Genomic DNA, 26,466 nt, shown 5'->3' with positions numbered 1-26,466 from the left:
CCTGACTTGGGGGAAAGTCACAGTTGGATGTTGCACTGCAACTGAAGCTCACACATCACTTCTTATCTCCAATTACCTGGCAAAACAGTACAGGACTACTTTGAGGGGGATAATCATGAATTAAGTTTAAAGTACCCAAATAAAATGTTCATCACAAACTTCGGGTCTTTTTTTTGAACACAACTCACAATCATAATTTCCTTGCTGCACTCATCATTCTGTTTAAGATGACTAAATTTCAATCCCTGAGTTAATTTAATATATTATTTCCGAAACTGATTAAAAATACAAATAACATTTTATTGAATATCTACTGCAGATGCTATCAAATATCAAAAGTACTGCAGACGATATTATACCTTATCATCTCTACATTTCAATACAGCTTATTACAAAATTTACACAATTTAAAAGTGAATTATTAAACCACAATATTCATATTTATTTACATATTAATTTTACTACAAACTTAATGAGATTAAAATATGTACCTTTTGATAGAACATACTGCATTTTTCAATTATAATCCTTGCCATTACTTACCTATAATTTCAACATGTTATTGACCTATAACTTATTGAATTCATTGCAATAGTAACTTTTAACTAGAGAATTAATATCAGACATTACACATGAAAAATAAATCCATTCATATGAAGGCAAAGGGATACCAGGTAATTTTTCACAATTTAATTTTGGGTGCAACTAGTTACAATGCATAGGTGTCATATTCAGGTACCTGAAGATGGTCTCTAAGGGGTTAAACTAAGGGGTAAAAGAAAAACTGCCAGGTTCAAGGGGCCAGGCTCTGACTTCAAGATGAATTTTCATATGCTCAAGCCTGGTTTTGAACTCTACAATTTTTTCACTGGTCAACCTGATTTCACCAGTTTTTGCAATTCATATAATTATCTAAAAATTTCTTTTAATGTTCACCTGATTTTCAGAGTGAGACTACAGTAAATTCGAGATAGAAAATATATTTAAAATAACAAAAATGATAATTACTGTAAAAATTACCATCTTCTGATGCAACTTTTGTCTTTTGTTTACCCAATGAGTTAAAATAAGGTAATAGTAGGATAATCAATATTGTTGGATTGCTATCCCTAATATCTCATTTGAAATATTCCAAAAATTTGGTCTCCTAACTGGAAACATAACTTATGTACACTGAAACCGATATAACTATTTACAAATATGCTCTTTTCCCCCTTCAGGCAACCAGGAAATTCCTATAACCAATTAAAGAAGTTAGAAAGCTCATATAATGTAATTTCAGTCAGCCAGTGACCATCAACAGGGAGAATAAAGAACTTAACAGTAAGAAAATGTCCACGCTGTAGCACTGTTCGATGTCAAATGAGTGATAAAGTTGGTAGGGTGGGAGGAAGAGGGGATGTGTAGCAATCTGGGGGAAGAGGCAGGGAGAGCTGAGTGCATTATTAGAAATGTCTGTTGGTATATTTCAAATTTTGGCTGGCTTAAAATCTTTAACCAATTGCATAACCTAACTGTTTATGATGCCTGGTTTGTCACTCATAATATTTTCTTGGCGTATGTTTACACTTTTAGTTGCATCAAGTTTAAAGTTGTCAGTCTGTTTTATTAAAGTTAAATTGTTAAGGGTGATAGCATAGCCCATTTCATAGATGTGTTATGCAACCACTGATTGGTTAAAACAACTATTATTTTTAATTAGCTAGGTGCCTGATCCTGATAAAACCTGATCATCTTTGAACCAGATGATCAGGTTTTATCTAGCGTGGTGCTTGTGTCAACTTGTTTGAACACTTTTTGGAGTCCCTTGGTGAGGGTGCGGCAGTGATGTATTTATTAATGACTTTCTTCTTCTTTAGTTGATTGTGAATTACCTGAAAAAGTTTCCTGTTTAATTGTACTGGTCAGCATGCATATCCCATAACAGCAAGGCCTGGATGATGAGGCCCTACAGTAGTTCTAAAACAAGCTGAAAAGAGTGGGAGAGTTGCGTTACCTGTTTTAGCCCATCTCTGTGCAAGCAATGAAGAGTGGAATCAGCCAGAGCAATCACAATATGCGCTGGAGGAGGAGTAGCTGTAGTCAAGGATGTCTGTGTAGTGGCTATACATGTAGCTGGTGAACTACCCCTGAATACAGCCTGATGTTGCCATAACTGCAAAAGAAAAAATTTAATTTTAAAGGAGATATTTTAGCAATAATTGAAAGGAATGATTATGTTTAGGCCACTGAATAGTTACTTATTAAAACGAATCACATAATCTATTGCAATAAAACTGTACCAACTAGTTCTATTATTGTTTGAAAATTAATTCCTCATTTAAAAGAAATGTAAATCATCAAAATTTTCAAAATCTGAATACATTTCATACCTGGAAAGCTAAATTCTATACACAAAGTGTCCATTTCTTTAAAAAAATAGATTGAAATCTCTTAGCCCAATTACTAATACATATATCATCTCACTGCCCTTTCCAACCCTGCTTGTACTATTATCATTGCTGGTTGACTTTAACAAGGATTCACAAGCAACATTGAAACACAGAAAATTAACTCTTTCAATTAAAATAATGGGGACACCCAAAAATGATGTATTAATATAATTGATGGTTTCTGGCGTAACTTTATGGAACCGATTCATGATAAATAAATGACAGGACTAACTTTGTAGTTCCACACGAACGTAGTTCGTGTGGAACTACAAAGTTAGTCCTTTCATTTATTTATGATGCATTAATAATTAAGATGAATGACTTTTATGCTGTGAAATTTTCCCATTTCGGTGCATATCAATGGATAAACACATTAAGTAGTGGTCGTGGCATTTCCTACAGTACTTTGAATTGATGTAGTTAATATTTATCCCTGGAGATGTGTACAACTGGCATTAAAACTCACCACAGTTTTGAGGGATTCAGGCTGGGGCTGAGAAGAGGATCCAGCAGGAGATAGTGCGATGGCAGGAGTTTTCTGAAATAACTTGTGAATGAAGAGTGGTTTTTCCCGGAGTTCCCATATTTCCACCAAGCAGCTCTCTTCTCCATTTGAAACAACCACCAAAGCATCCGCATCCTCACGAACCACAAAGCGCAGCAGGGACACATGACGATCTATGACAGTGTTTAAGATTCGTAGTTAAGATTCCAAAAATTGGTAATACATAGGATTTTTACTCTTTAAAGTAATAACTATTTTCATGACTTTTTCTCATATTCTATGATTAAAATAAAATAGTTATACATAAAATGCAATAGCAAGAGTGGAAAAACAATTCTTTCATATAAATTTTGGTTCCTTATTTACTGGGATGAAAACTTACACATTTTGACACACTTAAAATGAACTTAAGCTATCAGTTGTAAAACATCTACTTTTAATTTTGAAAAGAACATATATCAAGATTCTAGAAAATATGAATAATATATTAAACGTATTCTTAAATCATAAAAGACTTTCCTTATTCATGAAAATACTATAATTTGCAAATGATATGAATCACTTCACCCATCTCCGTAAATGGTAGAAAATATATGCTGATAATAACTTTTTTATTGCCACTTTGAGTATGTAAAATGGTGAGAAGATCTACCTGATTTACCTCTATCCTTTATACTAAATAACTTGCTGGAGAGAACACAACATGTAGCAATTTCATATTAATACATCAATGCAATTTTACTGCTGGAAACTTTACCCGTTCATAAATGTTAACTTTTACCACAAGCTGTGGATAAGAAAAAAATTATAGGATTATTTCATGTTTTCATCTCAGTGGTAACATTTTGTATTTAATCTAAAATAAATTCCCAAATAATTTTGATGAAAAATAGGGAAGATGTTTTATTATCAAAAACAGGAAGCTTATGGTCACCTATCTCACTACACTCTCAGATGAGGTGGCTACCAATTCAAATGATCTTGCACTTGACACCCACCCAAACAAATTGGGATGAAACTTATATTGGGCAAATGTTGGACCACCCTTCGGGAGAGAGAAAGATAACTAGGAAGGGTTACAGGGAAGTATTGCAACTTGCAAAGGGAAATATTTTCATCATCTTGAAGATGAAGAAAAATATAGATGTCTTGGTGTTCTCCATCATCAAAAGCATGAAGTGACAACAGGGAAGGAAAAGGTACATCACCAAATACAGATATTTTCAGATTCATCTGGATTTCTAAGTTGTCTGGCTAGAAAGAGGTTCTCAACATGAACATTTACACAGATCTCATGCTTCTCGATACTTTCAGATGTATCAAGTGAATGCCAATGAATTACATAACCTCCATAGAATGCTAAGGAAAATAATAATTATAATTACAGTCTTTACCCAAACTGTTGCATCACCAAAGTTTATTTCCCAAGGAATCTAAGTGATTATTGGGTGGTAAAATAAGTACCTGGCAATGCAAACTGTAGGTGGTGATTTAAAAGGGAGAAATGAAAACTTGAACAATCAAGCTTTCAGATTTTATGAGTAGAAGGAATATAAGTTTCACTATATTCTCAGACAGTATATTGACCCTGAATTGGGGATGTTTATTTTTCAGTAAACGCAATTTAGCAACCCTTTGAGGAAATTTTCACAATACATTTTCAAAAATATAAATAAAAGTATTATATGAAAGAATTTTCTCTTACATGGGGTGGCATCCTTAATAGTGCTTGCTTGAAGGAAAAAAGATGGCAGGGCTTGGCAAGTCAGGGTACATTTTTCTTCCTCATTGGGTTTAACAGCTGCAACTCTATAGCACTGAATAGGAAGACTTACATTACCACTGCTAACTGCTACAAGGAAATGTCCATCTGTGAAATAAAGAATGATAACTTGTAAATACACAAAATAATGTTGTTAATGAAACCTTAAAAGAGCTTATTAATTATCATAATTAATTTAAAATAGAAACAAATTAATTGAAGAAGCTGGAATTGGAAAAACATATTCCATTGCCCTCTTGAAGATGTCTTTTTATTACATAGTCATCTCAAAAAAGTTACACAGTAGTCACATTCACAACCCCTGCCCTTCCTGGGAAGTGAGGCTTAAAGTGGTGGGAGGAAATTGTGAAAACACTGGTGAAAGGAGACCCAGGACAGACAGTGAAGGAAACAATAATGTAATTCTCACATATCAATCTTTTGGAATCGGGTTCACTAATGACATAGGCAATGTAGTGAAAAGGGGAATAAGGGGAATGAGAGAGAAGTACTTGTTCATGAGCCAATGGAATGCTGCTCCTGGAATGCTGGACGATCTTTGACAATGCTCGACCATTTTTCAGACTTTTGATTGGGGAAAAGATCAACAACAGAGACCCAGCTAACCTACAACAGGTTTAACTAAGCAAATGGTCAAAGACTTTTGTTTGGTATCCATTCACAATCATTAATTAAGTTAAATTCTTATTTTTAAATGCTTCACTCAATGGGATTTTTATCACTCTGTTCATTAATGCATGAAAGGATGCTGTCTTATGTTGGATGGGGTGGCATGAACCATGGTGATTATTTTAAAGTTTAAGTTAGTTAGCAACACAGGGTTTTCATTAAAACCACAATGTTCAGTACTGTATACTTGAAAAACTTTGCCTTTGAGGTAACTGAATAAGAGTAGGTTAGATATTTCAAGAGTTAGGTATAGAGATGAATGAAGAAAAAGCATTGCACAGAGAGCAAGATAAACAGTAAAATTTTACATTTGGTTTAGGACAAGATGAAGATGGGAAAATTGGAAGAAAAACAGAAAAGATAGATTGAAGAGATATTGAGGAGGAGTGAGATCTTGCAAGTTGCAAGGGGGAATAGTGAAAATCAGAGATGTGGAAGTAGAAGAAAAAGCTGAACAGCTTGAAGAATGATAGAAAGTAAGTAGAACTGAAAATAAAACTTATGATTGATGAAATAAATGAAATATGTAATACATATTGTGCAATATATTTTTGCAAAATGAGAGGAGTAAGAAAAACTAGAACATTTTGGTAACATAGTGTAAATTTCCCTGTTTCGCATGAATCAAATTAAATAAAAAATTTAAATACTTAAATTTTAAGACCACGTATTCCAAAAAACTGAAGAGATAACAGCAGCTAATTAATACATCAGTATTGTAATAGCTATTAATAAGCTTTGTAAGGCTTAGAATCAGGTAAAATTAAATCATCAAAGGCTTTATTGTAACATCTTAGCACCTACTTCAAAAGAAGCCGTTGAAACAACAGGAAATAGTACCTAGAAGGAATATATGATAGTATGTAAACTTAAGGTACAAAGCTGACTTAGTTATTTTTATAGTGAGTTCACTTTATGATATTTTTATGCTACTATTGTCTTATGGTACAGATTAATATTCTAAAGCATGGACTAACTGAAATTGCAAAAGAAGTATTATTTACTGGCAATCAGGTTATGACTCTCAAAATGTATGGTTTATCAACAAATATATATGTACATATACTAATAGTAATTATGTGAAAAAGCTTACATTATATACAGAGGAAGACTTATAGTTACTGTAAATGATTTTAAACACTCGTACATACTCACTTTTACCATAGCAGATATCAACTGCTTTAATTCGATGACGAGTAGTGCCCAGGCTCTCACTTGAAGTTAAGAGATTAGTATGACTCCCATCTAATGGCTTTCCAATCACCACAGCACCAACCATTCCAGTACTGCTGATTACTAAACAACCTTCCTGTGGTCTATTTCCAGTAAGTCGAACAGATGGGGCAAAGCGTATATGGCTGAACTTTTCATTGTATAGGACACCATCACGCTTTTCCGCCACCATACTCACCTACATTACAGAAAATAGAATGAAGTGTATAACTTACTGAATAAAGAGGAAATATTAGGAGTGATAAATGCATCCATTTTAATCAGACTTAAGGTTAATTTTTATCTTAATCACAATTTCAAAAAGCCCATTCCATTACCATGCCCAAGACTAAGGTGGTACAACAATCTAAACTCTTAATATTAAACTGCAAACATAAGACCCATCTGACTGAGCAAGTGCGTTAAACTTACAAACGAGATGACTAAGTTATGTAAAATAGTACACACATTAATACAATATATTGGAATATGTTACACAAAATCTTAAATATTTGTAAGAGCACAATACTAAATTATTAATATTCACAATTAACATGTTCAAATGGTTTTGTCTTAATAAATAAAACCATGAGGACAAGTACTTTTTAAACTTATTAACATCTGATTAAGTTATTCATAATTAAAATTAAAAATAATTGAAACCTTAATATCAAATCATTAGCCAGGACTTAAGTTCATAATAAGAATTCATTATTATTTATAACAAAATTATGGAAGAGGAAGAATAAAGATAATTACATAGGACAAGGATAGAAAGATGGGTGAAAAAAATGAGGCATCTTGGAATGAAAGAAATATCATTGAAGAGGGAGGAATATAGGAATAGTCATCTAATCTATAAGTGTGTACAAAAATGAATTAATGGGTATGCATACTAATTCATAGCACACAGTGGCCAATCAATCAGTGAACACAGCAATGGCTATATGGAGTCTGTAGTTAGGTTTATATTGGCCCATGAAAGTAATGTTATTTCAAACAGTTCAGTTTGCTATACTATTTTTGGGAAATCCTTATCAAGTGAACATTAGATACTGTAGCAACATATGACAGTTTTGAGTAAAAACATGGACATCTTATACCACTCAGTAAAACAAATGAGCTGTCAACAACAACAGAATTAAAGGCAAGGACATTAACCTGCCGGCCCTGGTGGCAGCAGCGTAATGTTCATGCCTGCCAACGCAGAGGTTGTGGGTTCAATTCCTGCCTAGGTGGCTTTTTCTCCATCTAGGGCTTGGGTGAGGTAAGATCTAGTGCTTTCCCAGCATATTTGCTACATGAAGTTTTCTCGGGTCTTCCACCGGGTCAGGGGTTCCATATTGGCTGACGTTTTAATGTCCGACTCATGCATCATTCTCATCTAACTTGAGCACAATTCGGCATCGAAAAGTGGGCCAATATGGAACCCCTGATCCAATGGAGACCCAAGAAATCTTCATGTAGGGCTTGGGGGTTCATAATTGTTTCCTTGTGTAATTGTAATATCATTGTTAAAAGTCCCATGTAATAGCCAAAGTGCTACTTTCGGATTAATGTGAAATAACTAATAAATAAACCCCAAATGTATGGGGTCCAACTCTAAATAATCATCGAATTGATGCAATATTCCACTATATGGAGTGCTTGAAATTAATAAGTCTCAATTCCTAGTTTCAATTAATGAATCCTAATTATTGGGAAGAGTGAGATAAGAAGAAGATACATATAAACTTAGCATCACAAGTGACAACACAGAGGAGGATTAAGTTAATTTAAAATTCAATGAGTATATTACCAATGATGATAAACAAAAACAATGTAAATGCCAACAAAGAGGGTTTCTCTTTGAATAACTGACGTATTTATTGACAGCCATATCATTGCATCATATAATTAAGTTCTCATGGTGTATTTAACAACGGAGAAAATTTTCACAGCCAAAATATTTAATGCACAAATCATATAAATAATTCACCATTTTCCATTTAGCACTTAACACTCACTTTCTTTCCATTGTGGAAAAATGCAGCACCAAGTATATGTTCTCCAGTAAAAGTTGCTTGGCCAATGCATGTCCACTCATTTAGCACGTGCTCCCTTAATGTCCATATTTGAACAGTTCCTCCAGAATCAGCAATCAAGAGTTTCAGGCCAGGCTGATCCCAAGCTAAAACTGTAACTCCAACTTCATTTGATAAAACCCTAATGATGAAAAATATAAAATGAATCAATTTCAAGCGCTGAGGGTAGGAGAGATTGCACATGCAAATTTCAATAATATATAAAGCAACTTATACAATTCCCTTACTCTTCTAAGTTTCTATGTCCCCACATGATTAATATATTTTTGAGTGTTTTCCCAACCCAACATTTTTATTGCCAGTCCAAGAGTAGAAGTCCAGAACGCAGTAAAGAGGGAGGTTACAAGGGAGGTCAATTGCCTTAGAATATCATTTCCCAGGAAGGCTAAGGGGGAGGTCAAGTAAGCATTATATTTGCTAATGAGGTACTTAGGCAGTTAATGTATTTTTACCAATTGAAAATGTCAACTTGAGCATACATGTGCCAACATCTCATTAATGGCCATGACAAGATATGCATCCACAAGCTTTGAAGTCCCCAGCACACTCAATAAATACTCTTAATTGGGATAACCTAGCGAAATCAGGCCAGTAATCCCATACCATGGTGTCCCCGGATGTTACATAGCAAAATTATGAGATGAGGGGAAAAAATGTGCTTATAATATGCAAGTGTTTAAACAGCATAACACCAATTCTTGAAAAGAAATTTCAATAGATAACCTTCAGTTTTAAGGCTAAACAATTTGGAAAAGTGGTTAAAAACAAAGAAGTTAAATTTAAACATAGAAAAATCTGCATGCATATCATTAACAAACCCCTCCAAGAAGGGGAAAAGTATTTTTGAAGTGGAGTGCAGGCATGGTTGGATTCTGAGGTGATACAATTTCAAAATGACGTACAATATTTGCTAGGATTTATACTTAAATGACCAGATCAATGACATTTGGACAAAATAGCATACATAATAGAAGTAGGCACTCAAAAGAACAGGTAGAGGTCTATTCCAATTGTCAAAACTTATGTATAATACAGTTATTCCCTTTGACTAATTTCATCAACATTATTGCAAACCAATAAATAGAAGGTGACGATACTATAAAGTTATAGAAACTAAAAACGAGTGTTATGAGAATAATATTAAGCTGTGACAGGAGAACAACGAGGGCAGAAATATTAAACGTTGTACATTTCTTAAGGGTACAACAAGGGAAAGCTTTCAACACCCTTGTGCTCATACATTAAATTGATAAGGAAAAAGAAAGATATTACCTGAATGAGTCCATGATAAAATATGTACACAAACATCACAATTAAGATATATAAAGAATGCCATTACGTTTATACGAGACAAAACATTGCAATTGAAGCCAGAAGGCAGTTTCTGTACGAGGTATTAGGGTTTACACTAAGATGCTGGCGGAAGAAAAGGAAAACTCGATATATTTATAATTATGAGTATATTAGTTAGTAAAATTGTACTCCAGGTGTGATTTATGCATTTTTTAATTCTTAGCCTGCACCTTGATTTTATTCTATTTGGAATGTATTCTCATACCTAACACACCTAACTAACTCGAACAAACCTTTTCTTATTGATGTGAATTCGAAATTGTAAATTATGGGCATGTCTAGAATCAATTTATGCAGCACATATTCTTATTACATCATGACTTTGTTGAGTTCCATTTTATTGTGTAAATAAAAAGAAAATTTTACTTGGTATTTCATTTCCTTTAACATAATTTTATTACTGGTGCAAACTTATTGTGAATGTAGCTACCAGGCAGTGAAACACAATTAGGACAAATTTTTACCAGAGAAAACAGAATTTGTTGGAAGAGCTGCCACTCTAATAGAAATATTAACTGGATATTTTTTTGGGAATATGAAGGATCCACCCATCTTCTATTCTAATTCCAACAAGGATCCTTTCCTTATCAGATTCATGAGATACTTGGCAGAGGAAAAATTCGGGAACAGTGAACTTACATACTAAGTAACATACACACGAATTCTTGGTGGGGTCAATTCGAAACTTCTAACAACATACATATATGTTATACAATATACTTGAATTTGTCTACATTTACTTCAATTTTTTTAAGTTTCTGTCGTACTTACCTCCAACTATTCCAAGGTGTATTCAGATCACAAACATAAACATGAGATCCCCATGTTTTCCCAGTCTGATCTTCCAACTCAGTAGTTGACGTAAAGGCAATAATATTTCGGCAAGACACGGCACAGAGTGTATTACCTTCCAACAAGCTAATGAGGAAAATAAGTTCAATTATAACGCTTCTATTAGTGTCATTAACGAAAAACTGACTCTTCCTACGTACCAGTCAGAACCCTGAACTGCCTTGTTGCTTGTTTTCAACTTTCTGAATGTTGAATAGAGGAGGTCCATCGCTAATTTTTAGGGGCCCCTCCTATGCTGATAAATACTTTACATTGCTGTTCTTCCTCCCGGACCCCTCTTAACCCTCTTCGTATCAAACTTCCAAGGCATCAACCGGATCAACTATACCTTACCCAGGGCGCTTGTTCTGCTTGTGTTGTGATGACAAACCTGACAAATGTAGCTCGATTAGCGTGTTAAAAAGTTCAATGACAAGCATATAGCAAAAAATAGCCTTTTCTAAAGTGTCCTTTTCATATTGAGAAATGCTTGTCTCATTTTAAAGGAGAAACTTTAATTGTGCCAGATTTATAATATTTATAAAATATTACTCACCTAAAATATAATAATTGTGTTATATTATCAACACTAAAACAAAAGCAAATCTTGGAGCGCAATTTCTAAATTTTCTTGAAGGAAACTTAGGGTCTTCATAAAAGAGTTTCTGTTCAATAACAAACTACATGATAGCTGTATGTAATGTTTTTCTAACCAGGAGCAGCTTATATTTTTAGACCAAAACTTCTGCAAAATATATGTTTTAAGTTATAAGTTTAATCCATGTTCTCCTTGAATCAAACGAACAACCAGGTAAGTCACGTAATCACTGAATTTGCGTATCTTTGCGGAATACAAGAATTTATTTTGTCGTTGATGAATGATGGTGGACTAATTCAAGCAAAATCATTGGGTGCTAGCGTTTGTTCGTTAATTTGTGAGATTTCATGCTATGATCATCTTTGGGTTTTTTTTGCAAAGTTGCCAATCAGGTCATCTTATTGCATATCCAACGGCCTTCTATTTGTCTCACCAGTAGTGAGTCATTTTTGTAGGGCTTGAGCATCCACAAATGACGCAATTGCTTATCTCATTACTTCAATAGGCAAATGGAAATGTCATTAGTAGTGTAATCGGTTCTCCTACAGGTGCTGTTTCACCTTTCCCAATTTACTTCAATTGCTAGTCCTAGAAGAACTGCACCCATAGCTGTTAGCCGCAGCCAAAAGCGGCTGCAAAAGAGCCGTCAGGAAGTTAGCAATGGTGTCGTGAAAATATTGTGTGCAGAGAGTTTTAATGAGGTAATTATTTCATATTTTTCTATTATTGTATCATTACCTCCAATATTTAAAATATTAAAACGTTTTATACCTTAGTATGAATCCTATGAGCGGTGGCTATTTATCAAGTGTGGTCGTTTAAGTGTCAAATACCATTGTCAAAGGCATTATTCATATGTTATGCTTCTTATTATCAATTTTGATTGAATTTCTATTTATTATACCTATTTAAAGTGCTTATAGTTGTTCATAGAGAATAATGTTCAGTGTAATCTTTTGTTTCATCACATTATAATTATATGTCATTTTGTTGCATCACATTGTATCACATATGAATTATTCTTTTGGGTTAGGTGGTATTCTTCCTCCTCCCTCTTTGGTAAAGGGAATGTTTTTTATTGTGTTCCATTCTTATTAAAATCTATACGTTTATAAGAAAAAACAATTACCCAAGGCATTACTTTAAAATAGGGGTGATTAATTCCTTAAAATAGTGTGGCCATGGCTTGTGTTGGCTCCCGTAATTGATTTAATTTTGTAAGATACCTATTAGAGCATTGAAATAACAGACTCTAGTAATTGCATTAGTAATCTTAGGCTGATTATCATTTCAAGAGTCTAAGCAATATCTCATTGATTATGATTACCTACTTGATAAAAATACACATGCACCGAACTGCCCAACATTATGAACATACTCTGCAGTGTAACAATAATGGCAGCAGAAAGCCTGCATTGGACAGCACAAATATATTTAAAAAAGCAGTGAAAGTGTTCCCTTAGCTATAGCTGTATATGCATGAATCAGAAGGGATTGTTTGAACTTATGATAACGAGCAACTCTCCTTCATTTTATATAACTATTAAGTTAAATTAATTATTTCCAAGCCGACCATGGGTCATTGATCTTGCCATTTTGATGTGAGAACTTTGTGATTATTTTCCTAGTGTACAGCAGCTGCATGTATTCAGTGAACCTCTTAATGCATAAGGCTAATTTTTCGTACAGAATTTGTACTCCATAGATATTTTTCGTAATATTCATGTTGAATGAAGTAAGTCAACCCAAAATAAAACCAAACAATTCCTGAACTCATATAGACATAGTTCTTGCAAATAGTGTGTTATACATTTCATTACTTGATTGGCCCAAAATTTTGAAGAGATGTATGATTCTATTTCCTTTCCACTTGTTTCATCATTTAATAGTTATAGTTTTGATACAGCCATCTGCTGTTGTCCTCAGTTCAGAAGTTGTGATACAGAATTTTTGTATTATATTTTGTACACAGAATATTTATCTGTCTTCCATATTTTAATTTTATGAATATTCTGTTATCTTTATTGCCTCTTGAATGAATTTTGTATGTGAAGTTCTCACAGGAGATCGTCTTCACTTTTACTCATGTCTTCGTTTAAATGATCTACCTGGGCATAAGAAAGCTGATACTGCCCCAGACTTATAAAACAGGCATTACAGGAAAAAAACTATCCTAAAATTACATTTGAGAGGACAAATACGAACTAAAACATTCGGAATAGCATTGTAAGCCAAAATCTCCTTTTTGAAAATGGAGTAGTTAGAACCATCTGGTGAATTATCTCACCAATCTGCTAATCAACCAAGGAACAACACAGCAATTTCTACATGAATAATTTAGGCATAAATCCTTTTCATCCACCTCTGACCTCAAGAAACCAGATGGCTGGAAAACTCAATCTATCAAATGTAATAAATCTAAAGGGAAGTTTTGGTCGTGACTAACAACTATCATGTACAATATAGCATATGAACATCCTCTTGCTTGCCCTTTATTACTTCCTTCTTATCTTATATCTACAGTCTCTACGGTCACTCATGCATTTGTAAGTGATTCCATGGTTAATTGCAACCAAAGGATATGCATCAAAGACCTCAAAATTATTCATGTGGTGGGCCTGCTTGGTTATCGTATTGTAGTTTCCCTGATTCCATTAATCAGGCCGGCCCCGGTGGTGGCAGGGTAACGTCCTTGCCTTCCAACCCAGAGGTCACGGGTTTGATTCCTGTCTAGGTGGATTTTCTCCCATCTAGGGCTTGGCTGTATGTAATCGTCTTCAATGTAATGTCTTATTATTAATAAGAGTAGATAGAACAAGTCAAGGGTATGGGCAGCATTTTGGCCAAAAATTGGTTTAGAAGTGGGGCGGTCAGGAGAAGAATCTGGGAAAAAGACTTCAAGGAGTAAAATAGCACCAGTCTCTGAGCAAAGACTTAAAGAAAAAATTGGTGATGACTTGATATGGAGCATAGTATTTTGTGATAATGAATTCTCTGTAAAGGTACACCGAGATTACATTTCGTGTGATTCAAAGAGACACTGAGGGATGTCACAACAGTAAATTTTGACAGTCATCAGCTAATGCACATTACAAGGCAGCAATTTTCAAAGTGTAAAAATAATTCACCTTGACTGGGCAAATGGTTTTTATGCTTCAAAAATTGTTGCATTTTATATGATGCCTTGAGAGCTTGTCATAATTTTAATGCTATATTTATTAGAGCAAATTAATATTTTAGTTGTTGACTGGTGCCCTACTATAAGATTGATTCTACTCTATTTGATGTGTCCAAAATAATTTTCTTAAGTTCCCTTATTGTAAATGAGTTATTTACAAGGCAGAGGTCAACTACTTCATTTTCCTTCCATTCCTTGAGCAAATAATCTCAAGGAAGAAGATCCTAAGGCCAATAAAAATTTTTATTGGCCTTAGGATCTTCTTCCTTGAGATTATTTCTTTAACAGCCAATAGCTCCACATCTTCCATTCCTTGAGCAGGCAATTTTATCTAATAGAAGATCTTCCAATGGCCCTGTTTCTTTTATAACTTATAAATTCTGTTGCGAGTGTTCACCTGTCCTTGAATTGATCGGTTTTAATGCATATTCTTACTACCCTTACAGAAATATTTAACTTCTAGCAGTTGACTTTCATGGGACTAATGCAAAAGATCATTAAAATAAACGATTGATTTTTTATAGTTCTAGCTAAATTTAAATTTCCCTTACTGCATTGAAAACTTAGAAAATTGGTAATATTTAAGTGATTTCTGCAACCAATATATGTATATTTTTTTCTTGGCCTGGTGTATAGTGTTTTTTCATCACTTAACTGTGTTATTGATCCTTGCGTATTTTATATACTTGTACTGGTGTATTATCAATTTTAATATTTACCTAGTGCATAGTGATATTCTGCATGTTGCTGTTGTTTTATTAGAGTTTATTCCTTGAAATAACTTTTTTATAACGCCTGGTATTTGAGAAAAGGTGGTGCATAAAGGTTGGAGGCTTTCATTGGATTTGTAGGAATGGGGAAATTTTGCCAGAGAGAGTGTAAATCAGGTGAAGAAATTTGGATGTGGGGCAACTTGCTTAAGACAGAAAAAGTGGTTGGAGGGGATTGTTAGAAGCAGTGGGTTGTTATTGGTTATAATAAGAGGTAATACATGGAGCATCCAAAGGAATTCATTGTTATTTAATGTTTTTGTTTGGATGAAGATGGAGAGAAAGAATTTGAAGCTAAAGGAGGAAATATTGTAAATTCAATGGTAAGAAATGTTTGAGAAGGCCATGGCAGAGTGTAATAGTTTTAGTTGATCAGCTTCACACGATCGACATTTTAACTCTATTGGGTCAACAACCCATAATTAATATAGCCATCATGGGTTATTATATTACCAATAATAGTCTATAGATTAATTATAGGATCAAGATAGTGGCAATCAAAATATATGTCAAATTTTATTTTTTTTATAATAGGCCCTCAAGAACTTTGCAGAGTCACCTCTGCAAGATTTGCCGCGTTACTTGAATCTAAGGATACCTTTTCCTCAGAATAAAAAGTATAATGTACTTAAAGATGGCATACCAGTTAGAACCCCTTGGCCCATTTCCTATGCATCCCGTGGGACCTTCGATGAAGATAAAAGAGAAGGTGTACAAGGAATGTACAGAAGTCTTAGTCCATCACCACCTCCAAGACTGCACAACTATTTTAATAATCTCCTATCTTCTAGGTCTTTAACATTTGGTAAGGCATTTCCTCATCTAACTCTTGTTGGACAAGGCTCTAACTTGAGGCACTTGATTTTAGAGAAACAGTATTATTTTCTTATACTATTCAATGTGAGTCTGAATACTACATACTGAATACTACAACACTAAATAGATTATAGAAAATGAAAACTTTTGGATGAGGTGCTTCATTGAACAAATAATACCTTCATGGTTTTCTCACTACATATTTATAAACACTGCTTTCCTCTATGTAATTCCAAAATATGAAGATGATTTTGCAAGTTTGTCATGCATAGTTAATTATTTGATAGCTGTTTTTATTAAGTTGTGATACATAAGTAAGAATACAACAGCAACGATATGCAGTGCTTGGCATATCTAATGAGTTGAAATTGTATGTCTCCCCTCATTTTTTAATCAATTTTAATGTAGTCATTTTAGGAAGTAGCCAAGGCATATGTCAAGTTTGCTTTAAGTGTTTAAAATACTTATTGCATATTATTTAAATCCTACTAAAGAGATGTTTGCCAAAATTAAAGAGTATCCATTCTAAAATTCAATAAAAATGTATAATTAGTAGACTTGGTTAGAATTATAAGCTATCTTATCAAAACGGGCAATCCTTTCCTATCAGATTCTGAAATGTTGAACGAGGAAATTCTACGTTGAATACTTTTTAAAATAAAATAGAATAAAGAATTTTTATTGCTCTGGGAGCAAAGTTATGCATGCATGTTAGGCAACTTTTATGCACCCTGTATTACACTGTTTAATTGCAACTTTTCTGCCATGTGTTTCTCACTTTTAAATGTTTAATTCTAATCAAACCATTCATGGAGTAATTCATTTTAAAGTAAAGACTGATAGATGAATAAATTCTCTCACTGAATTTGTGTTCAATCAATGGCTATTAATATATGCCTATTATAAAGTTATTTGAGACATTAAATGAAGTCTGGATTTCAAGTTATAAGTGGCACACATCAAAAAGGGACATGTAAATGTATTAAAATTCCATATGTCTGAATTTATTTCTTCATTTTATAACTGTAAATTTAATAATGTATGCATAAAAAATGTGAAAATTTCAAATGCATTGCTTAGTACATTTTCAGTCAGTTTATTGCATATTTGAAAATTTCAAAAGCACTGTGGAATTACATCTTTTTTTTATTTTTCACGTATCTGGCTTTTTATATGAAATGTTTTTGATTGAATGAATCTTCATAAATGGGACAAGAATAAAAATTCTAAGACTTAATTTTGTACTATTACCAGGGTGAAACTGTGTAATTTAAACTTTTCATTAAAGAAATACCAGCTGTTAGAGGATTCAAGACAGTAAGAAGCATGCAAGCAGAATTAATTAGGAACCCATCCCTACTAACTCGTATTCGTGACCTGCTGCATATTCAACAACCTGTTGTCAAAGATCATCGCCTTTCTCCAAGTACTACTGGTCGACCAGAAATCATTCCAGATCAGACAGATAAAATCAAAGGTATTGTTTCATTTGTTGATCTTTTCTGTGATATGTACTTCTCTAGTTAAATATAATATGTTTTTAATAGCGCCTCAGTTGTAAGTTAAATATGAAGTGAGTAGAAGTACATTTTGCATCACAGATCTGAATTATTCCGAACGCTGTTATATTGAGAAAAAGAAAAACTTTCACATTTTTATGGTTGAATGTATTAAAATGTTTTTATTTCAGTACTAATGCTGGATCCAAACATAAGTCCAGAAGATCAGCAAAAATTAAAAATTGCTTTTGCCGAGGGATATTTGGCTGCTGATGGCCAAAGAGTTCCGGGAAGAACTATGAAATGGCTGAAAGTAATCCAGCAATTATTAACTATCGTTATATTTTTAGCCATTTTCATATCTTTTATGGGTAAGCACCAAATTAATCAATGGTATGCTGTACAGTGTTTCCAATTGGAGTAAGTGATAATGAAGCCTTTTGAAAACACATGTACTTGATTATCTTTGCAGCAAGTGCAAGTGGGTCAGTTTTCCGAATTCAGTTGGGTAACCAAGTTGAGGTGGATCCTGAAGAAATACATGTTACTTTTGAAGATGTTAAAGGGGTAAGGATTTTTCACCTTGTATGTATATTGCTATAAATTAAATTATTGGTCCTGTTGGAATATTGTCTGGCTCAGTCATGAAGCTGTCAAAGGCATATCTCAGATTTTAGGAACATAACTTTGAGGTTTCGAACCATTGATTTACGCTAGCCAGACGGTAAAAAGTATTAAATTCAAGGATAATGGAAATTTAATGTCAGTAAACAAAGGTTTGAAGTTTCACTGTATTATATATGAGTGAACAGAAAGCAAGACATTTTTGCCAATGGTGGTAATCCAGGACAAGCAAGGTCCTCATGGTGGCCAGTGGCAGGGTAAAGCATGGAATCCAGGAAAACTCAGGGAAATGCTTCTGACCAAGAAAAAAAATCAGAGAAAATGTTGGCATATTTGTGGAATTTTAGGGATTTTTTTCCAGAGATATTTAAAAACTTATTTTCAAACGCATTGAAAACCCTTTTTCCATTGTGAAAAGTAAAAACTTGGTCAATTTTTAAGAGAGAATGGGGTGAAATTAGAAATTTTTTGCCTTAATCAACAATATCTGTTTGTGAATTATGTAAATTTTTCTGTGCATTTTAATAAAGCCTTTGACATGATGTAACTTTGCCCTTCATAACATCATGCCTGCTGCATAAAACTAGGTCAAAGCAAAAATTCCTTATCTTGGTGCACTTTCATGCAGTATTTCATAAAATGGAAAGAAGAGAATAGGCTTTTTGGATATCATGAAGGCAGTTAGATGATGCAAAGAACTGAAAGAGGAAATACTTAAGGGCAAATGCAAGAAAGTCCGTACAATGCCTAGTACATAGTAATAGTTGTCAGGCACTTACCTGCCAAGACCCTTATATGATTGAATTACATTTTGGTCATATGTAGTTAATATTCAATGCAGTGAAATTCCAGATGCTAAGCTTGCAAGGTACTTGAAACAACTTTTTTGTAAAAATTTACCGATAGTGGAAATTTTTATGTAAATTAAAATGTAATAAAGTTTTTGGACAATTAATTTTCCTGTCTCAATTTAACTTAACCATCATGTTCATTATTTTTGTATATTTGCATGAGTTGCTCCTAATGTTACTGATTTACCTTTTAATTTAATACAGGTAGATGAGGCAAAGCAAGAGCTAAAAGATGTCGTCGAATTTCTGAAAAATCCAGACAAGTTTTCTATCTTAGGAGGAAAACTTCCTAAAGGTAATTAATGCAAATATACTTAAATGTAAATGGTTACTTCCATATTTTTGTTACAATGGTGACTTTAATACTGCCATCTTTTAGTTTATCTTGTTGAAAGTAGCTTTGGCGGTCAAGTTACCCTTTATGTATTGAAAAAAAAACAAATGTACAAAACATCATTGTTTCTGGTAAAAATAAAATATAATTATCAGAGGTCTGTACTTAGGGCAAGAAAACTAGATACTGCTTCTTTAGCGCTAGTACCTAGAGTACAAATCCTAGATGGCAATTATCTAGGACAATAATAATAGAGATTGATGCCTAGGGCAAGAATAGAGTATTGGTGTTGCTGTGTACTACTCATATTATTAGTCAAACATATGGTTTTGATTTGGCATATAACATTTTTGTTGTATTTTCCATTAAGTTGAATTGGAAAATTCCTTTTCCTATGATTAAAAAAATTTCAAATGTTCCTTTTTCAGGTGTGCTGCTGGTTGGCCCACCAGGGACTGGGAAAACATTGTTGGCAAGAGCTGTCGCTGGAGAAGCTGGCGTTCCCTTTTTCCATGCTGCAGGCCCAGAGTTCGATGAAATTTTGGTCGGACAAGGGGCAAGAAGAGTTCGAGATCTTTTTAGTAAGATATGCCATTAATATAAATTTTATATTGATTTTACCACCTTCTCATATATGTTTTAAAGTTTACTATCCACTATTTACATTATTACAATAATGATAACACTAATGATAGTTTAGACACATGGTATTTATATTACCATAAATCATTTTAGAAAAGAGTTGGCAAATTGGTATATTGCCAAGATATGTAATTATTCTTAATTTATTTTAACATATTGATTGATATATCTACTTTGGTACTTCTATCGTTCAAACTATTAAAGTATAGGAGGTAATAATGCAAAAGCTGAACAGTGTCTGACCGCAGTGTTTTGTATTCTGATAATAAAGTTGTGGTGTTATTGCAGAGGCTGCAAAGGACCGTGCTCCATGTGTCATTTTCATAGATGAGATTGACTCTGTTGGAGCTAAGAGAACCAACTCAGTCCTTCATCCTTATGCCAACCAAACCATCAATCAGTTACTCTCAGAAATGGATGGGTAAATATTTTTATGACATATATATATGTACTTATACCTGGATGAAACACAACCATACACATTTGCATTTAGTCATCAAAAAATCCATTGAGTTAAAGTATTATGGATGAGTCAAAGCATATTACCAGTTACTTATGAACTATTTTCTTGCATCAGAATGTTGTAATTAGCTTTCAATAGATGGCAATTGAACAAGAACTATCAAATTGTGTAGGTGGATGATTGAGCTTTTAGCTAACGATAATATAAGTGTGACCTGTTTTTTCATGAGAAAACCCAGGTAATTGTTGAAAAATAGGTACCATTTATCTTATCTTATTATTTGACTGATTAGCTTTTTGGCTACTGAGTGCCTCTTGAATAGTAGAAATGAAATACATGTTGTATTATGTATGGTGAAGGTTTTGTGGGTTTCCCTTTGCCTTAGGGTGATTACCAGGCCAATTCCACACCCGATGAAATTAGATCTTTCCGCCATCACTTCAATCTTTGTAGAACAGCTATCTTTCTGTCAACCACTGAAGAGGAGAAAGTCCCTAAAATGGGGGTTCCAGATGGTTTATTTTTGCAAATTTTATTAATGAAACTGTTATTTCCTCTTCCTCTATAATGATTGCGGAATGAAAACCTTTAAAATTGAAAAATTTGAATTGAATGTCATGTATGTTTCAGTTGTCACTGCTATTTCTCTTTATTGCTAAAACAGCTAGAACTATTTATAGTAGTAGTATTTAATGATAGAGTGAGCGAAAATATAGATCTGTAACAAAAACACTAATACCTTTAAAAGTATATCATCTTGGTAAAAATACATTTATGTTTTTAATTGATGTTTAATTCGCTGAAAGTTCTCTCCATTATGAGTATAGAAAATATTTTTTAAATCATGCCTAAAAATACAAGCGATCATTTGGGAATCCTTAAGTGAAATTTTGTCCTAAATTAATGAAATATTAAATGTTTCACTATGAACAAATATTGAAAGATTAAGTTCTAAAAATATAGTTTTAGCCATTTTTGGTAAAGCCAAATATGTTGCTGTGTTATAAAGTTGTGAAATTATTTTCTGTTCTTGCTAATGAAATTTTTGTAAATTTGTTGTCCTGGCTGGTTCCTTCATGCCATTCCCTTTCAGGATAAGCAAGGTGTTCGGTTATTTCAGGGACTTAACAGTTTCTTAATAGTTTCCTCAGTAATGATCTCTCCCTGCACACCTCGTTTGTCTTGGTCATATCCCTGAGTTGTTTCATACATTGTGTAATGGTAATGGGCAGGTACATGTTATATATAAATATAATAAATTGAGTAATTTAAATAGAATCGTAAATTTTAAGTTAGAATGTATATTAGAGAACTATTGATAATTCTCACATTTTATGCTTGATAATTTTAATTGTTTTTAGTTTTAATAATGTTAAGTGATTCTTTTCAATGATATACTTAGATTTCATCAGAATGAGGGTGTAATTGTCCTGGGGGCTACAAACCGAAGAGATGACCTTGATAAAGCTCTTCTTCGCCCTGGCCGTTTTGATGTAGAAGTTCAGGTGAGAGATACACCTGTGGATATGAGTTGAGAAATAATGATGAGGGTAAAAAAGAAACTTCACGCTTCCACTATAAAGATGAATCACATTTGATGATGATGCGCAGCATCAAAACCATGGTCATAAAATATTATATCTTTACAGTGGAAGTGTAAAGTTTATTTTTTACCCTCATCTTGGATTTAAAGTCGAAAATTCATCTTTTATTTTTAAAAGAGAAAGGTGTATTTCATATTTATCTTGGGGACAAAATATTAAGAATAATTTCATGATAAATAAATTAATAGAAAGAATTACCTACCAGAAATGAAAACAAAAAGTCTTGTGAGACAATATGGAATACAGTTAAGTTCCATTTATCTATGGTAGTTGAGGGAAAGGTGCTGATCAATATTTGGATAGCTTTGAGTTCTGAGCTATTAAGGCAATATTTTCAGGGCCACATTATCTATTTCTTACTTGTATCCAGATGCCGGGATCCCTCAATGGCTTTGATTATCTTGTTCCTTTAAATTCTCTAAAATTTCATAGCATAAGGGATTGCCTTGTTAGCTTAACTTGCTAAAGAATCAGCCAGACATCAAAGAATATGGGTTTGAATCCCAGTCATGATGAATAATTGTTACACTTTGACATTGGTGCGTTGTATTGAGATTCTTGTTATATGCCATATTTGTAGTATTGGGAGTCCTCATTACTAATAAGTGATCAAAAAAAGTATTATACTTATTACCTGTTTTATCTTACTTAACTATTAACATAATCCACTGTGTTACCATAATTAATTTTTGCCTTTATTTCCTCCAGGTTCCGACCCCAGACTACACCGGTCGCAAAGAGATTTTGTCCCTTTATTTGGGAAAAGTCATTACTTGTCCTGATGTGGATGTCTCTTTGTTGGCTCGAGGCACAACTGGATTTACTGGGGCTGACCTGGAAAATGTTGTCAATCAAGCAGCCTTAAGAGCTGCCATGGATGGAGCTACTTCTGTTGGTATGAACCATCTTGAGAATGCAAGAGATAAAGTTCTCATGGGTAAGTTACCATTTTCACTGCTTAATAGAGAAATAATATGCATGCTCTTTTAGTTGTGCCTGCCATGTTACATAAAAAACTTTGGTGCACTAACAACTCACAACATTTCACATTAATTTACCTTATTATGAATTAGTTCAATAAGGAAAGTTTACTGAAAAATCCTCCGAGACACAAAAACCAACCAAGAAAAATAACTCAGCCGAATTAATAGGTAAGCCCAGGATTTTTATCAACCTAGGGAAATGAAAAATGGTGAAAACATACAAAAACTTGGGAACAATAGAATATTAATCTTGGCCATAAAAAAACTGACATTTATGGTGAAAATTAGGAATGAAATATAGTTTAACCTTAATATCATGAGTACCTGGAGTCCTTACAAAATCCCTCACTGTATCTAGTTCTCATATTTCCAATAGTAATTTAATAATCACATATTAGGTCATTCCTATGACTTTTCAGGGTATCATAATATCACTGGGTATTTTCTATTATAGGTATAAGGTGTTCAACCAAGAAATAATTTATAATAATCGTACATTTTTAGGAATGCTGGATTTCAATTGCATGCAATACCCTACCGTAATTAGATGTATTAGGTTTTTGAAAGGTCAATATTGGTGACTACACTTGTTTAATGCCATATGGTTTGTCATTGGCTACTATCACGGCTTGGAATCAGTTGAGAAAGTAATCTATTAATGCAAAGCTTAAGAATTGTATTTTCTCTTTTTTGAACTTGTAAATACTCTAAAAATAATTTCTACTGCAACAATGGATGTTGTTGTATCCTGTTTGTGGTCATCATTCCAGCAAAAAATTACTTACTATTTGTTAATACGGTGATAATGCTTTTATTAATGTGCAAGTAAATAATGAAATTATGCAAGCGCCAATGAATGAAGATTATTGACACAAACTGTCTTAGAAAACCAACGTGATAGGTATGAGATGAGAATGAATGTAAACAAAACAAAGGTGATGTGGTTTGCGATAAAGATGAAAGCTTAGCTAAATGTTAAAATGGGAAGACAAAAACTAAAGCGGGTGGAGAGATTACCTTTCTCGAAATTGTTCTGGACCAAAATGGCCAAAGTAGTAGATACATAAGAAGGAGAATTGCATTTGGCAAAGAGGCTTTCACTAGTAGTGAATTGATGATGGGGATGTTGAGTAAGGAGGTTAAGAAATGGCTTGTCAAATCTTTAATCTGGAGTGTGATTTTGTATAGTGTGGAATCATGCTCAATGTAGCAAAATGATAGGCATAAGTTGGAAGTTTTCGAAATCTGGATGTGGAGAAGGATGGAAGAGGTGAAGTGGATGGGAAGAAAATGCATGAGTAAGTGCTAGGTGTGTTGGGGGAGGATAGTGGATTGTTGGTAGAAATCTGAAGGAGGCAGGAAAGTTTCATGCAGATCATTTTGTTTGACAATGGGATGTTGAATACTGTGATTGACGAGAGAATGTAAGTCAAATGTGGCACGAGAAGGAATAGAATTGGCATTTTGGATTAAATTAAGGGAGGAAAGAGGCAAACAGAATTGAAGAGGAGCTTACTGTAGTGTCTGATGTCAGGTTGTGTTTTTTGTTAGGAGAGGCAAGTAAATTTCATGTTGTACTGTTGTATTGGCTGTGTCCATCCACAACCCACCTTAACTGATAGAATCCCATAATAATAATGTAAACAGTGGACCTCATGTTGATGTTTCTGTCTTACAGGTCCAGAGCGCCGATCCCGTATCCCTGATGAAGAAGCCAACCAAATCACTGCCTACCATGAAGGTGGTCATGCAATCGTAGCTTACTTCACAAAAGAGTCACATCCACTTCACAAAGTTACCATTATCCCTCGTGGGCCCTCTCTTGGACATGTAAGTAGATTTAAACTTGAAGGCATGTTTAATTATGGTTAATTAATTTCTGTGAATGCCTGTACTAACTGAATGAAATACTTTTGTAAGTTTGGTAAGATCTTTATGTAGCTCTGTTGATGTAAAATATTAGCAAAATTTAATCTAAAGGGGCTAATAATACCATACTGTTAAGTGACATTGTCATTTTTTTCTAACTGAATAACCTAATTGTAACTATTTTTGGTCAAAGTCTCCATTTTTATATTTTTCCCTTAATTTTAAGCTGCTGCAAGAACTTCTTGTTTGTAATGTTGCCTGTAAGCAATGGAACTGAGTGATGGCTCCTAAGTATCTCCATTGGCAGGATCTAGGACCAAGTTCATGTGAACATGCAGCTGTGCAATCATTACCTCATTTAATCCCTCTGATGTAATTAGTTTTCATTGGCTCTTTTGATTGTATAGCAATGCAAGACAGAATGAACTCTCTTGTACTTTGTCGCTTTCAGTTATTTCTATGGATAAGATTTAATGGCCCAATTGACTTGCAGTAAATGGTTGTAGAAGTGTCTTCCCCGATGTATCATAGGCAGATCGTTCAATGAGTCCTTTGGAAAAAGTGGAAAACAAATTATTTCAGATAGATTTTTTTCATTTTTTGACGTAATCTCTTTTTAGTTCAATACATTTTCCAAATATTTCTCCAACTTTTTCAAGCCATCTAATACATAGGATTTCAGAAGGCCCTCAAAATATACATCTGTTTTGGTGATGACCACGTTGTTCCACATGAATAGTTCTCTGCAGTGCAATTTTTGTAAATTAAAATGAAGTCACTGGGGGGCTAATCTGGTGCATGTTGTCTTGATTCTAACTTAATTTAGTCTCAAATTTCAAGTACAAAAGAATCTATGGTGATCAATGAATTTTATTTCTAGCATAAATACAATAATTCATATAATTTTCTTGTCTTAATCATTTTCTCTATCATTATGGTGTTCAACTTGTCAGAAAAGGTATTTGGTTATTTATTAACATTTGATATTTTAAAGGTTCGTTTAAAGTTTAATAATTTAATGTAATTTTTCTAATTCCAAAAACCTAACAGACTGCTTACATACCAGAAAAGGAACGTTATCACGTAACAAAGTCACAATTACTGGCTATGATGGACACAATGATGGGGGGCAGAGCAGCAGAGGAGCTTATATTTGGGCCTGACAAAATTACGTCTGGAGCTTCTAGTGACCTCAAGGTATGAGGGTAAATCCTACCTCATCAATGTTGAAAGTATGCTAAAATTAGCATTTTCTCATTTTTGTTTGGTCCTGAAGCATTTTCGCTTGTTTTGAGTAATATGTCACTTCCATGTGGGGGCTTCAATACTAAATAGTACTGGGAAGAGAATAGCTCAGGTAATCCAT

General features: G+C 33.6%; 2 protein-coding genes across 2 annotated transcripts in view; one reads left to right on the top strand and one right to left on the bottom strand.

Annotated features, from left to right (window-relative positions):
- MED16 (mediator complex subunit 16) overlaps positions 1–11,268 on the bottom strand; it is a 34,958-nt gene extending 23,690 nt beyond the window's left edge. The window contains exons 1-7 of the mRNA XM_071594626.1: positions 11,031–11,268; positions 10,810–10,956; positions 8,608–8,806; positions 6,545–6,800; positions 4,643–4,807; positions 2,899–3,110; positions 1,997–2,155 (exon numbers count right to left, since the gene is read on the bottom strand). Of these exons, the coding sequence (XP_071450727.1) occupies positions 1,997–2,155; positions 2,899–3,110; positions 4,643–4,807; positions 6,545–6,800; positions 8,608–8,806; positions 10,810–10,956; positions 11,031–11,098 (1,206 nt within the window). The 5' untranslated portion in view covers positions 11,099–11,268. The remainder of the gene's footprint in view (positions 1–1,996; positions 2,156–2,898; positions 3,111–4,642; positions 4,808–6,544; positions 6,801–8,607; positions 8,807–10,809; positions 10,957–11,030) is intronic.
- Positions 11,269–11,497: 229 nt separating this feature from the next.
- The window catches only part of YME1L (ATP-dependent zinc metalloprotease YME1L), a 22,118-nt gene continuing 7,149 nt past the window's right edge, over positions 11,498–26,466 (top strand). Inside the window, exons 1-13 of the mRNA XM_071594629.1 lie at positions 11,498–11,680; positions 12,016–12,168; positions 15,950–16,220; positions 17,520–17,708; positions 17,922–18,101; positions 18,203–18,297; positions 19,410–19,500; positions 19,968–20,120; positions 20,470–20,602; positions 22,047–22,149; positions 22,957–23,185; positions 24,910–25,061; positions 26,151–26,297. Of these exons, the coding sequence (XP_071450730.1) occupies positions 11,651–11,680; positions 12,016–12,168; positions 15,950–16,220; positions 17,520–17,708; positions 17,922–18,101; positions 18,203–18,297; positions 19,410–19,500; positions 19,968–20,120; positions 20,470–20,602; positions 22,047–22,149; positions 22,957–23,185; positions 24,910–25,061; positions 26,151–26,297 (1,926 nt within the window). The 5' untranslated portion in view covers positions 11,498–11,650. The remainder of the gene's footprint in view (positions 11,681–12,015; positions 12,169–15,949; positions 16,221–17,519; positions 17,709–17,921; positions 18,102–18,202; positions 18,298–19,409; positions 19,501–19,967; positions 20,121–20,469; positions 20,603–22,046; positions 22,150–22,956; positions 23,186–24,909; positions 25,062–26,150; positions 26,298–26,466) is intronic.

Source organism: Hetaerina americana, unplaced genomic scaffold, assembly GCF_022747635.1.
Source record: "Hetaerina americana unplaced genomic scaffold, ioHetAmer1.1.p SCAF_65, whole genome shotgun sequence".
In the NCBI taxonomy this organism is placed as follows: Eukaryota; Metazoa; Arthropoda; class Insecta; order Odonata; family Calopterygidae; genus Hetaerina; species Hetaerina americana.
Note: the sequence above shows the minus strand (reverse complement) of the source record. Positions and strands in the feature narration are given on the sequence as shown.